This window comes from Dermacentor andersoni, chromosome 5 (assembly GCF_023375885.2).
Source record: "Dermacentor andersoni chromosome 5, qqDerAnde1_hic_scaffold, whole genome shotgun sequence".
NCBI classification, from domain to species: Eukaryota; Metazoa; Arthropoda; class Arachnida; order Ixodida; family Ixodidae; genus Dermacentor; species Dermacentor andersoni.
In genome coordinates, this window is record NC_092818.1 from 50,143,168 (window position 1) to 50,158,081 (window position 14,914).

The 14,914-nt window shown below is 43.8% G+C and overlaps 1 protein-coding gene across 1 annotated transcript in view; it reads left to right on the forward strand.

Moving 5' to 3' along the window:
- Positions 1-14,158, forward strand: part of LOC126530351 (cubilin-like) — a 206,637-nt gene extending 192,479 nt beyond the window's left edge. Inside the window, exons 55-60 of the mRNA XM_072288317.1 lie at positions 648-801; positions 2,971-3,167; positions 3,754-3,934; positions 4,888-5,138; positions 11,801-11,912; positions 12,927-14,158. Of these exons, the coding sequence (XP_072144418.1) occupies positions 648-801; positions 2,971-3,167; positions 3,754-3,934; positions 4,888-5,138; positions 11,801-11,912; positions 12,927-12,964 (933 nt within the window). The 3' untranslated portion in view covers positions 12,965-14,158. The remainder of the gene's footprint in view (positions 1-647; positions 802-2,970; positions 3,168-3,753; positions 3,935-4,887; positions 5,139-11,800; positions 11,913-12,926) is intronic.
- The last annotated feature ends 756 nt before the right edge of the window (positions 14,159-14,914 follow it).

The window sequence follows — 14,914 nt, forward strand, 5'->3', positions numbered from 1 at the left end:
AGATAGATAGATAGATAGATAGATAGATAGACAGATAGATAGATAGATAGATAGATAGATAGATAGACGGACGGACGGTAGTGCTGCCCGTTCGTGTGTTTGTGCTGTCAGAACAAAATGTTTCGATAAACTAGATGTCCCACTACAGGACGGAGCACACGGATCGCGTGTGTTCTCGAGAATCTCGAGACCTACAATGTAGTCAACATGAATAACCAACGCCCCTGGTGGCCGTGCTCCTCGGCGAGTGAGGAGCCTGGCTGTATGACTCCTCACACATGATGCGTATCTGCAGTTGCGAATACGGTGCGTCGGCAGATTGCTTCAATGCTAATTGTATTAACGTCGGCATTCGTTGTAAGATTGGTTCTGTCGGAATTTTTTTTTTCAAAATCTGGCGACGTCTATCACGCAACGCAAACATGTTTCTTAACATGTAGTCGTTTACCGAACCACCACAGTATGTCGCTAGCAGTCGTGTTGTTGCCGTCTACGTCACCGGCATCCCTTCAATGATTTAGCCGGGCCTACCCGGTCCGGCTAAATCTGTTCGTTATCTTGGTTTGCGCCCTCTGCGCCCCTCTTCCGTTCTGCTTTTCTCTTCTCGCTCTTTCGGGCGCGCTCTAAATCGCGCGTCCCCTGTGCAGTACTTGCAGCAGCCGCCCATCCGCTTGTGCGGCCACAGCGTGCCCCAGGAATGGCTGAAGCCTCACGCCTCCGCCAGCCGCGTACAACTGCTACTCGACACTGGTCGCCGAGGTGGCCAGGCCAAGCTCAAGCTGGAATACGGTACCATGAGGGGTGAGTCGTCCCTCTCCCACCGCTGTCTTCGTCCATGGTTCACTTAGTAACGCGGCACAGAATGGAAAGGCGCCTACGGTTTCGGCGACAGATTCCAGACCTGACATTTCCCTTTAGGAGCTAGTTATGATTTTCTGGTTTACTGAAGTGCGCGAAATAAACAAAAATTGAGCTTGAAGAAGTGGATACTGCGAGCGCTAAATTAGTCCTACAATATTTTTAAGGTGAAAGCCTTAAATCTCTGTTTCGAGGTTGCGTTGTGAGGTACATGAAATATGACGTGACCCAAGGACGGCCGAAAACGAACCAAAGCATGTCATGTCGTGTATCAGAGATTGTTAATGATTAGCAAATTTAATTAATGATTGATGAGTGATTGGATGACGGTTGATTAAGGTGATTATAGGAGGATAATTGTGTATTAGGGTGCATTAGGTGAATTAAGGTTGATTAATATGTATTAAAGAAGATTAAGATTATTAAGCTAGATTAAGGTCGTTTAAGGTCGATGAAGGAGGATTAAAGTTAATTAGGGTTGATAAAAGAGGATTAAGGGGAATCAAGGGGAATTACAGTAGGCTTTGCAAGGCTTTCGCCTTCGCGTTTTTTAGGCGATAGGTAAGTACACCAGGGAAATTTTTGCAGGACAAAGGTAGGCCTAAATTACTGTCAGAAAGAGCAACTCCACGAATGTCATAATTCCTATGATTATAGTGTATTCTTCAAGATCCCTATGGGCTAGCAGGCATGACTTCGTACGGCATAAAGCAGTAGAAAACAAGTCAGTGGAGTTTCGGCTCACAATTTCCACCGGTAACAATGACCCGTTCAAAGTAGACTTCGGAAATATAGCGCACTAAAGAAGTCTGGCCTGGTAAAACACTTCAAGTAGTCCTGAGTCCTTCTTAATCCTGAAAACACGGTGCCTGCGAGCAGATGTGTTATGATGAGGGCGCAAGGTACTACGAGGCCACTATTCCAGTTGGTTTGTTCCAAGTCATATATGAAATAGTTTACTTAAAACTTGTAGGACGTTCACAAAGAGAAGTCAACCCTCTGGTTATTTCTTGCGTTATTGAAGCGGTTGTACCGTCCGAGAAGATTCTTTCTGGCTTTGTATTCGCTCTAATGCATTATTGCGCACAGAACGTGATCCACAGCACGTGCTGCTGCACCAAGGAATGCATCAAGATGACACGTTAACCGACCTCTCAAGAAAATCCCCTTCACTACTTACTCCCTTAGCCCCCCCCCCCCCTTCCCCATGCCTCAGATAGCAAAAGGAGAGAGCTATCCCATAGACATTGTCAAATTTCGCCATATGTAATATTGAATTTGCCATCTTCTGAGCTCTGATTGGCCTCCAGGCCACCCACAGCTTCCCTGATTGGCTGAAACGCCACTACTGCAGAATACGACAACATTGCGGTTATGGACAGCGTCCAGAATAGATGGTGTGCAAATCCACGGTCCAGCGACGGCTTTTTCTGAGCAACAGAAACCGGTCTCTAAGCCTATGCTTTCGCTGGCTTCATGCACCGAAAGCTATTGCTGAAGCCGGAAACACGTTAGGGCCTCCTTGTTTTGGACACTACATGTGCGAACCTGTACGCAACAATTTATTGCAAGTTATAAACAAATAGCCCCGCTTTAGCGAACTCTCACGTTTTTTGAGCCTAATGTTGAAACATTTGTTTTAAAGAATATATGAAGCATTTGAAATCTAACATCAATCTTTCAATAGTTATGCAGTCCAACGAATAAACTGTATATTTCTCATATGTTTTCCTTACTTCTTGTCTGCTGGCTTCTTGGGATTGTAGTTGAGGCTGAGTTTCGTGACGAGATGGATAGTGCTTGCGAGTATAGTGGCATTGCTTATAGGTATACAAAATATTCACGTCACTGAATTATATGTACTCAAGTGTGTTCTTATACTGCCTGTATCTTCTGTATATTGCCAAAATAATGAAAGCATTGAACAACCAAAAACACCCAGTAAACGTTCATATGCACACGCGCGTCCCTGATTGGTTCTTGAAGCTTATGCTCGTCTGAACGATTCCAGCAGCTACACAAATGAACGTGCCGTGACGTATACCTGAACTGATCGACTGACGCGACACCTAGATAAAGCACCGACCAACTGTGATGTTATCGTATCCGCAGACGCCAACCTGACGTACAGCCAACCAAGTGGCATCGTACACAACGTCGACTACCCGAGCTGGACAACCGTAGATCATCCGTTGTTGCTGACAATCGCGCCTGTCAACGTCACAGCGACATCGGCTCTCGCGCTCTATTTCCTTCACTTCAACGTAGGCAACCCTGTGAACGGTTCCTGCCCCAACGTCTTCATGCAGGTACTGTGGCCCGGCGTCATTCGAATGAATGAATTACTTCCGTATAGGTGGAACGGGTTTTTTTAAACTGTTTTGTCACCGGCGTCTGCATGAACAAGTATCTGAATATGTAAAGATCGATAGCAAGAGATTAATTGAACGCGTTAGAGCAATGCCGCAGTACGGCTGCGCATGCATGCAATCGGCGATCAATTGGAACACGAAATACAAGGACGGACAACAACAAAAAGAAAAGGCATGACAGTGAAGCAGCTGCGCACATTCCCCGCATTGACGATACCACCAATACAAGTAGGATTTCAAGACCGACACAAGCACAAAAATTGAAAGACGCACAAGGAGGTGCCAGCAAATGCAGCTATTGAGGTATACTTCCTTCAATTATTTCATTTTTTTATTGACTTCATTTTATTAAGAAGTGCAATTGTGGTTCTTGTATGTTCTCTTTAAAAAAGCATGGTGTGGTCACCTACATTACAGTCGGTGCACGAAGTTTACGCGTCCCAGAAAGAAAATGCCGAAGTATTGTCGCGAGTATCCGTATTTAGTATTCATTGCACTCCCATTTTATTAATGTACGCTGCAGGTTCGCGACGGTGGCGCCTCTTCGAGGGTCCTAGCTCATGCGTGCGGTGACATAAACCCTGGCCCGGTGTTCTCCACTGGAAACCACCTCAGCGTCATCGTCAAAAACACCGCAGCCTCCCACGCTATGGGCGGATGGGCGGTTCGCTTCTTGATCATTTACTACAGCAGCCCGGAAGGAGGTATTGTGCCGTGTCTGCATAGCTGCTAGAGTGTATCGCAATCAGCCGGGCGTACAAAACGAATTCAAAAGGCATACAATGCATTTTCGTGGTTCTGTGGTGCAAGGCAATAAAAAATATACACGCACATGGAAGTAACCGAACCTTCCTCGTGTTTTTTTTTCCTTTATCTTTTTTTTCATCTTGCTCCACAGTACCTCGTATAGCTATAACTCGCCCGATATAGGACTCTGCTAAGCCTACAATGGAGTTTGTGTTTCACGGCACGCAAAGTAGCTTGAGAACGCTATGTCTAGAACTCTCTAAAAGACAGCATTATTAATTGAAGCATTGTTAATTGTGTCCCTTCAATGGTCGGTCTCACCTCGCGGGTTGAGACAGAAGAGACCGAAAAAAAGGAAGAGCCAGTGGTACTGTCTTCTTAATGTTCCCGCGTATTTAATGTGACGTCATTGAAATTGAAGGCGTCTACTTAGCGCTAATTAAATGTTTATGTTTAAACAGCAGGACTGCATTCCGCATTAAAGCAGTAGACCACTCGACCTAGTGAGTTTCGGGGCGCCAAGTATAAGAATATATAATAAAATTCGTGACGTCATATTGACGTCATGGCCACAGGAACATGACCACAAGAAAAGGAAAGCATGCGCAAAGAAAAGTGTGAATTCACAATGCGATTGTTGTTCCCTTTTCCTCGTCCATGTCTTTTTCTGTTTCTGCACAATTCACCAGTGCTATTTGAAAATGCGAGGGAACTTTCAATTGTGTATGTCCAAATAACTGTATTCATGTTGAATGATTGACCCCTCCCCTCTATATGCTTGTATGCCTTGAGGGTACAATAAATAAATAAATAAACTCCGAGTTTTCAAGGCTTCCCTCCTACCATCCCCATTCTTTCCCCCTTTAACAATTTATTTTCCTGCTCCCCCATCCCCCACACTGTGACGTAGCCCCAGCAGGTTGCGGCGGCAACGTCACGGCAAGCGAGGGCGCCGTGTCTAGCCCAGGCTACCCCACGACTTTCGCCGAGCGCCGTACGTGCACCTGGTTTGTGACGGGGCGCGCCAGGGCTACGCTGCAGCTGAGCTTCGTGGCGTTCGCCTTCAACTCGACCGCCGCCAACTGCGACGCCAACTACCTGGAAGTCTACAACGGACACCAGGACGGTCCCGACGCCAAGATTACGCGCCTCTGCGGCCAGGTATGCCACGTGCGGAGATAGCCGCTAGCATACAAAAGGACGAACTTGGCGTGGCGCTTTTTGGAAAGCTGCTTCCTTTTTATTTATTTCTTTTTTGACAGAAACAGACTGCATGATATTAAAGAACCCGTTATTTGAATGTGGCCCAGTAGCGCGGTGGCGACACTATCAGAAATTTTGTGCACTGCCGTATATATGTGGGTGCTACGACGGAAAGTCAACCAAGTAACTTGTGCAGTAACTTCTACGCAAGTTTCCTGGTTGATTGCCTGACTAGCCCTTGTGCAAGGTAGCTGATTTATTTCATTCAGACGTCATCAAGTAGTCTCGTGCACAAGATGCGACCTCAACATGTGTATCGTTTGAAAAGCTTCGGGACCTTAAATGTAAGGCAGGCTGTCCCCTCTCAACGCTTTCCTGGCCTTTTTTTTTGTGTTACCCCGCCACGTGCTGTCGGTTTTCGACCTTATTCGACTGCCACTGTCGGTGAGATACAATAGCCTAACATACAACACGGGAGTGAAGAATATCGAGATAAATCTGACCATTGCAGTGGCTGGGATGCTACGTCTGCTGCTGAGGGATTCGCCACGGCCGTAGTTAGCTGATTATAACAAGAAGCATTGAGAAAGGGGGGTGATCGCAGTAAGTGATGTCCAAGAAGCATGTGACGTTTCGGCGCTCATTGATCGTGGAGAGAGAACGCCAAGCACGTGTCATGCACGTGCACCATAGTGTATAACGGATCCCCCTGCCTTAACTGCGGACGCGTCTACATCGGCCACATCGGGAGGTGCGTTAACAAGCACGATACTGAACATGCGTACAACCTCGAGACGGCAGCCCACTCGCATCTAGCAGAGCACTGCCAGAACTGCACCTGCCATCGACAATTTGACAAGGGGCGGGGGCTGTGTCACAATCGAGTCTAGGCAGCCACGGAAACTGTTGGCATCGCTCACTGATTCTGGCGACCGCTGGCCTGTATCGATACCTTTGTGAGCACATACGAACGACAAGTGTTTCGAAATTCAATCTAGTCATCTCACGCCGTGAATCTCTCAATTCAGTTTAGAAGAACGAAACCAAGGGCCAGGTTGACGAAGAATTTCCGTCCTAAATGCTCTTTGCCATTGGCTTGCCGGCTTTGTTAACAATATGTCCAGCATTGGTATTGGCTGGAATATGGTCGTAGGGACAATTTTTAGTTCTCGCGGATACAGGCCCTGGAAACGTTCCATTTTGCCGTGGACGATCAGCGACATGGCAGTACGAAATACATGTGTATGATTACGCCGCAACCCGGCTTTGTTAAAGCAGCGAAGTGCTGCAATCTCGCAGGCCGTGCGAGAAATGAAGCCGTACTTCAAAAAATGCTCTTACGCTTGAATTGCTCGTAAGGGCTGGTGCCAGCCACTTGTGATGCCGCAATAATTCAGTGAACTCACTGGTCAATACTCATTTGTTCTTATGAAAAAAGAAACTGAATTCCATCCCGGACTGGCACCCGAAACTTTGCTCCATTTTATGTGGTTGAACAGCGTTTTAGAAAGAAATACAACGGTTACATATCACTTCCTCATTTGCTTTACTAAGCCAATTATTCCATGGCGTCAACGCGTAACGATCCGACATTTATTTCTGTCTTGTTTCTTTTTGTGTGTGTGTGTGATAAGTCCGATTTATTTTCGTTTCTCTCAAGTAGCGTACGTTAAAGATAAGGCCTCTATGCGGGCACCACCTACGACGCTCATGTGCAGATATCTGTGTCCGTATTCACAAACAGTTGTTACGCTATAACTGCTCGTAGGAACATGTACAGCCATGCCAAACATAGTATTAGCGAAGGCGGCCGGGCGATGTCAAATTGCTCTTCCGAACGAAAAAGCTTTGTGTATTCGGGCCCTGGAGTGACAAAGCGAAAGGGCTCAGGTGATCAAGTTGAACCTGGTCGACCGTCTAATGCCGATTATGCAGAGTAATGTTATGCCACTGAGCTCCGAGTGAATGGAGGTCCACAGTTTTTTCTTATAGACGCTTTCCATTCTCTTTTAGATCGGACAAATAAAAAAGGATACCTGAAAGGGAACTCGCGGACTTTCAGTGCATGGTCGCGTCTCATCGGCGTATAAGCGGGCGACTTAATATATTCTTCTCTCTCAATTCCGGTTTTTGAATAATAAACAGCGTGAAAAAATTTCAACCTCAGATTTTTTCGTCGGTCATTTAATGCTTGCCACGATAATTTAATGTTACTTTCTGTCATACTTAATTTTATACTATAATTATTAAGAACAAACCTAGCCGTCCTATTTTGCACTCTTTCAAGCTGTTCCGTGAGATCAGGCGTGTACGGATCCCAACAGATACAGCCGTTATCAAGTAAACTACAAACCTAAGTGAAATACAATTGCTCTTTTAATTTATCCGGGAACTGACTGAAATTACAGCGCAGGAATCCCAATGAACATATTGTCTTATTCTTAATATGTGTAATGTACCAGTTTCATCTTAAGTCAGACGTCATTAAAATTCCTAAATATTTGTATTCGGCAACCTTTTTAATGCCATATTACTCAAGGTATAAGTGCATGACTCAAATGCGCGCTTCTTTCAAAAGGTGACGTGACCACACTTTTGAACATTTAGTGACATTTCCCACGTATTGCACCTTGTTTCTATGGTGTCTAAATCAGTCTGTAATGACGAAATGTCACTTTCACTATCTTTAACTCTATAAATGACACGGTCATCCGCAAACATGCCTGTGTAAAAAGCATCATCGTTGGCACAGTGACGACGCTCTGATTTCCTGCTAGACGAGAGCTTGTTCGTCACTGGTCTGGCTCAGTGCCGTCTACAAAAAATGCAAAAGAAAAACTGACATTTCAGGTTAAGAGGAAGCTTTAGCTCGGGCCCAACTCCGACGCGGCCTATTCAAATACATGTAAAACGTAAAAACGCTTTTCTGAGATAACCCCTGGACCAATTTTAATAAAATTTGTTGCATTTGTTGACAGGGAGAGTTAAAATCTAGTGACTGTTGGAAGCGGAATTTCGATTTGGGGCTTGAATTTTGTTAAAAGATTTTCAAATAATCCACCGTTTGAAAAAAATAGAAGCTTGAAGTTTACATATTCATAGCTCTGCATCAAGAACAGATATCGCACATCTGTAAACGGCATCCATTAGATCATTCAAAGCGGACAAATTAGATATGTCATTTTACATCTTACGTGAATTTGTTACGTTGGTTACAACGGTTCTGCAAAAGCTGTATTTCCATATTACTAATTTTTTTTTATATTCATGTGTAACGTATCAATTTTGTTCGCTTTAGATGTGCTATTAGATTCAATTTACAGAATTGTATTATCATTTTTTGGTTGTTGAGTTACAGAATTGTAAACTTGATAGTTTCGTTTTTGAAAATTCTCGATTTTTGCCAATTTTTAATAAAAAATTGACGACCTAACTAAAACATTCGAAACCAACAGTCACTATACTTTAAGTTTTTCTTTTAAATGCAACAAACCTCGTCACATTTGGTACAGTGGTTGCCGTGAAAAACGAATTCTCATTTTACATGTATTTAGATAGGAACACCCGAGCTAGAGCTTCCTCTTAAGACGCAAGGCTGAAACAACCCAGCCAAACACGCGGCTGTGGCACTGCCCCGTTTCACGTGGTGTCGAGACAAATACAGGTCTTTGAAACGAGCCAGCATGCGTGACTAGTAGCACCTGAGATCCACCAAGCAATTACTAGGCTTCGGTGGCAAAGTCTGATTTCGCAGTTTTCTTTTTACTCCTCCTAAACCATGCTCCCTTGTAAGTGCGTGCAGGAACATGCGCAAGCAGCAGTTTGGCAAAACCTAAAAAGTTACCAACCATTTGAATGAGTTTGCAACGCAAGTGAAAGAACGCAACCTTCGACCAATGACAACTATAGCCGAGGTAATTTCGTTTATCAAAAGGCATGCGATATCTTTATCCTAGTTTGGCCCCTCATTGGCTTGGCTGAGTTCAGTGACCTTTCAAGTATCGACAGCGCGCTCTCTGCAGTTACGTGACCACCAGCCCTGGTGTCCAGCCACGCAAAGGAAGCAATCGAATAAATATAATAATAAATTTGTTTCCGTTTCAATGGATACAAAACATAATTGAAAAATTACTTTGGTACATAGCCAACTTGGTTATCGACCAAAGGAATCAAGAAGGATTCGTAGCAAACGAAAAAAAAATTCATTGGCATTTGAAGCACTGGCCACAACAGACGGGATTCCTGTCTGTCTGTCCAGTGGCGTTTTCCGGAGCTGCCTGAATGGCTATCCGGACTTCGTCATTTGTCTAGAAGGTGACAACGAGGGCATCTTCAAAGTGGATAAGACACAGGCGGATAGGGGCAGAGTATTGGGGGGTGCGAACCTTGACTCACAAAGTTTCCCGCGTAAAAACAGAAAACAAAGGATGGAAGTTTGAGTCCCTTCAGTTTCAGAGTAGGTGTAATAGTTGTATATTATTGTTATATTTTAAGCTTTTTTCGAAGCCTACAAAACAAAGTTTAGTCTCTTCCACCCCTCAAGACAATCCGCTATGCTACGACATAATATGTTATAGGGTCGCAGCGATAGAACATGTTCACAATCATTCCATATCCATATGTTTCCATACGTTTCCATATCGGCAAGCCTTGTTACTGTTTCCTTTTTTACACGTGAACATTGTATAATACTTTCCACATCATCCTTATTCTATTATTTTCAGTATTTTGCAATGAGCGCTCGTTCAACTTCTCATGTATTCTTTTTCTCCCCTTTTTTTTCCTCTCTCGATAGTGGTTGCCATTGCTCAAATATGCGTGTGATACTATTCTAATGTTTGTCAAGTTGCCTTCCTTCAGTGTACCTTCTCTTAATCTTATTAGTCGTCGCTTTCATTTTTTGTTTTCTTATGATATTTCCATATGTTGCATTGCTTTTGTATTTTCTTTTCATGTCTGTATGTATCTTTACGTGCATACGTAAATATTTATGTATTCTGCCCCTCCTGCTTGGGCACTCATTTGGGCCTGCAGTATTGTATAAATAATTAAAATAAAATTCCTTCTCGGGAGTCAAATTTCAGAAAAAAAATGAAACTAGGGTAACCATGTCGGCAACCCACTGATAAAAATTTTGAAAGGCATTGGCATGATTTACCGTTTTCGTAACGCACCTCTTCTCTCTGGCAGAAATTAACTACATTCCTCCCTGATTCAATAGCGTATTAGTTATGTCTTCCTTTTTTTTTTTTTTTTGTTCTGAGGCACGTGTAACACTACGGACGTGGAAAAACTTTCCACGCTACACCAACGAGCAGCAAGGTTACTTAGGCATCCGCGTCAACAAATACGTGCTTTGGAACTGATGATTGAGAATAAATAATAATCTTCCTGTGGTTAAATATTCGTAAAACGTTGAAGTACACACAATCTTCAGAAATTGGTATGCAGATTTTCTAGCAGTAGAAACACTGGCTACGCTTTGCTTCAGATGTGAATAGTGTGTCGTATTAAAATAGTATATTGTACATCCTATTGAAATGTCATCCTTAGAAAAAATGACAGCTAGACCTTCAACCGTGCTATGCACTCTTTATTTCCAACAAAGACTCTGTATGAATGAGGCTACTTATATGCAAATAATTCCTTCAGTATATTGAAGATATCAAAAATCTGTATTTATTATATCCCCCCCCCCCCCCCGCCCGCCGATGCTTTCGTACACAATAGTGTACGATCTAGGTATTTGCGATCTTTTATTCTCTATTCCGCATTCAGCTTGCTGCATCATGTGACAGATACATTTTTTTCTCCTTTTCACCCTGAATGATTCTTCAGTCTTGTGAAGTTTCTGGCTTGGGACTTATGATACTTATGAACCGCCGTAATCGCTTAGTGGCTATGGTGTTGGGCTGCTAAGCACGAGGCCGCGGGATCGAATCCTGGCCACGGCGGCCGCACTTCCATGGGGGCGAAACACAAGAACACCCGTGGACTTAGATTTAGGTGCACGTTAAAGAACCCCAGGTGGTCCAACTTAATCCGGAGTCCCCCAAAGCGGTGTGCCTCCTAATGAGATAGTGGTTTAGGCACGTAAAACCACATAATTTAATTTCAATTTAATTTTATAATATTTCTGTCTAATATTTGCGCGAATGTTTTACCAGTGTATGATTTTTGCGAGTCGCTACTGCTGTCACGCCTTACAAGACGAAGAACCAAACTGCAGGCCAGCTTCTTTTTCGGTGTCGATTCTTGCTCAATACGATTTCAGCACCTGAAACAAGAAACGTTAACTTCAACATCAAGCTAAACTCGTACTTGTGGAGCAACCAAGCAGTTTGAGTTTGTGTCGCTTGAATGCTTCATAGAATACTTGCGGAATACGTTTTAGCGCCTGCATTCTTTTCTCTTCAGCCTGATGGGCACTCGGCCATAACGGCAATTTCGCAATATGATAATCTGACTCAGTATGTGCTGATGTTCAAAAGGTACGCGATCTTGTCGTCTCATATCACTGTAAGTTGAAGATGCCTGAGCTTGAAAATCTCTTTTCAGAAAAAGTGATATTCATATTCGTCTACATTGTGCATTCTCACGCGGTCTGTTTCAAAACACAGGACATGCCAGCGACGCTTCAGTCTTCAGGCAGCCAACTTCTCATCAAAATGGTCACGAACGAAAAGAACACCGGCGTCGGCTTCTATGCCAGGTTCAAGGTTCAACACGATGGTAAGATCTTTTGAATGATTACTTGCTAATTGCGGTCAAGTTGTAAACGTTAAGTAGAAAGCGGGTGCGCATTGACGTGTGCTGCAGCTGAGGCCCGACTAAACGCACCAGGAACGCTTTGGGCACTTTAGTCCAAGCGTACGCTGTGGCCCTTAGTGCTTGCTTAAGTACGTGCCAGAACACCCGTTGGCTGCAACCTTCTTCTGCTAAGCGCAATTTCGTGACTTCGGTCCACAACCAGGGACGTCGTCGCACACCAGTGCGGGGAGAATGAACTCACGTTTTGATATTTGGGTGTGCATTAAAGAAGCTCGGCTGATGCACATTCATCTCGAGCATGGTGCGTCTCGAAGACTCTGCGTTGCTTTGGGACATCACACCCGAATAGCCCAACAACTGAGAGTTAGGGACCAGTACTCCTGGTATCCAAAATTATCACGCATAGTTGCAGTGTGTGTGGTTTTCTTGTTTGTTACCCCTTTGTAGTATTTGTGCAGCTCGTAAGAGCGGTATTTATAGCGTAATCCCCAGACCCAACGAGTTCCCTATCGCGTAAAATTAGACACAATAAAAAAAAAAGTTCGGATTGCTGCCATATTGCGGGAAATCCACATGTAAAACGGAGACCATGGTCTTCGTTTAACAACATGTACTGGTACCTATTAACGTCCAGGCGCCAATCTTCATTCCGATATACCTATATATAAGCTCGTATCCATAATGAAGGAAGGGTTTGTAGCGCCAACGCCTAACGATTCCTTAATATTCTTTTAATTTGTGATAATATCACCGCATCCACTATGCCAGGTAACTTACCTTTATCACTGTGTTTCTATCGTCATCCTCCATGCGTCGAACTTGCTACATCGCGAGCGGTTACGGATTCCATTTCAAAGTAGAACTTGTGTATTTCTGTTTATCCCAATAAAATTGGCGCGCTTTGGTTTTTTTCTTTTTATTTCGCTCTTCTTCTAATGTCGTTTTGTCTCACAATTTTTTCTATACCTCTTGCAGACCAGCGGACACGCATTGGGCTGTCAGCAGGAGGATAGCCAGCGCATTCGCCGCAGAAATTGCGCTTCTGGTTCAACAATATTGCACAGAAAAGAATTTTCCAAGACACGAAGGAAGACGGCAGCAAAACAACGCATCATCAATGTATTTATAACTGTTTCAGAGAGGCTTGACTTTCGGCTAAACTCTATGCCCCATATCTATTAGGTTCCGGAAGCAGGCACGAATCGTCGAATAAACGTATCTGTCGTTGTCTCCATATTTTTCACAATAGGCAGTACTTACCGGTTTCGCACAATGTTAAGCCGATAAGCGCCATCTTGAGGAACACCTACCACTTTCATTTTAAACCCATTGCTAATGGAAGGTGGCTCGAATCGTTGTGCACAGCTTAATATATAGGCTACCATGCCAATAAAATTCGCTGAAATCTAAGTACAGATGGCAATTTGGTTAAGGGAACTTCGTTGACACGTAGTTTACGCAATGAAATGCAGATAAAAGAGCTAAACAACGCTTGATTGTTGTGAAAGATTATTACAGCTCTACTAGCCATATTTCGAAGGGAAAACTACAACACGTGATGCTTTGGTACGTCATTTCAGTTCGCAGCTCTTTCGCACTCAGCTTCCGATTAGTGATGGACAAGGCACCAGAGGTGCAAGCACCAATTGAATCCGGATACAGATGTAGCACCGCTAAATAATGCTGCAACTGTCATATTAGAGTTGTTCCCGAGCAGTACTTGTAGCTGTGCTCGCTGGTGCATATGCAGTAAACATAATGTGGGCAACCAGTGGCCAAAAAGCGCTCGTCCCGTCCACTTTTTTCGTGCGGGTTCCAGGTTGCGCTGCTTTATATTTAATTAATGTTGACCTATCGGTTGCATTAGTACAACCGAGCAGAAGCGAGAATTGCTTGCCTTAGATAGCACAGGGCTCTTGAAGCCGATGTACCCTACCCGTGCTGTGCGAGAGTTTTTAAAGGATGACTTTCCAGGCGAAAATATTTTCTAGCTTTTCTTCTTGCGTACGTATGTTTGTTGTTTTCACGACTCAAACGGAATAACTCTGAAAAGCAACCGCAGAGCTGCCTGGGAAAATGTCGTGAGACCACGTAAAATTGTTTCTTTTTTTCATGTAAGGCATCATCACCTGCCGTGCCACCTTCGTCTACTGCGAGATATTTTGTACAGTACGTGAACTAATAAATTGTGTTATTTAAGTGGTTTATGTGTAGTGTCTCGCATGAGTGTTAGGCGGACGTTAACGCCGCTTTTGATAACTACAGCATTCTCTCTTTGATGTAAATTTTCAAGCGGAATCCGTATTCGAACAAAAAAGTATAATTTCTTTTTCACAGTGTGCGACGACGAGCGCAAGACAGAGGATCACAACTTTAAAATGTATTATACATTTTTTTTCATCTCGAGAAACAACGCTCGCAACTGTGAAGTACCACATTTGTGTCGATCAAACCAAAAACATTTTCCTGGAGCTTGGCAAGCTTTGGTTGGCCAGTGGGCCAACCAAAGCTTCAGCAAAGATCGTTCACAAAGCCTGTAATGTGGTATAATTCATTTTGCCGCTCATTGGACTTTTGAAAAACCGAAGCTGGTCACACGAAATTGGAGACTTCGATTGATAAATAGCGGGCGAACACGGGATGAGGGCCATGTTTTGACACGGAGTCTTCCATCAAGGGTGCCTGGCGAAGACAAGAGAAAAGTGCCCTAGTCTAAACGTTTACAGCAAGTTTACTCTTTCTTTGTTCGCCCGCTGATGATACTGATACACTAAATCTAGGACCGACTGATCAGCTTTTGTGTTTTGTTTTGCCTGACACACGCAGTATGCTGCCTGGACTGATTCGAAAAAGCAGTACGGACTTGTTCGGACTGACAATCCTAAGTGCGAGTTTCGCATGCTATGTAGCAGTAACAGGTGTGATTGGGCATGTTTTCAATGAATTCGTCTAAACGTGGCAAA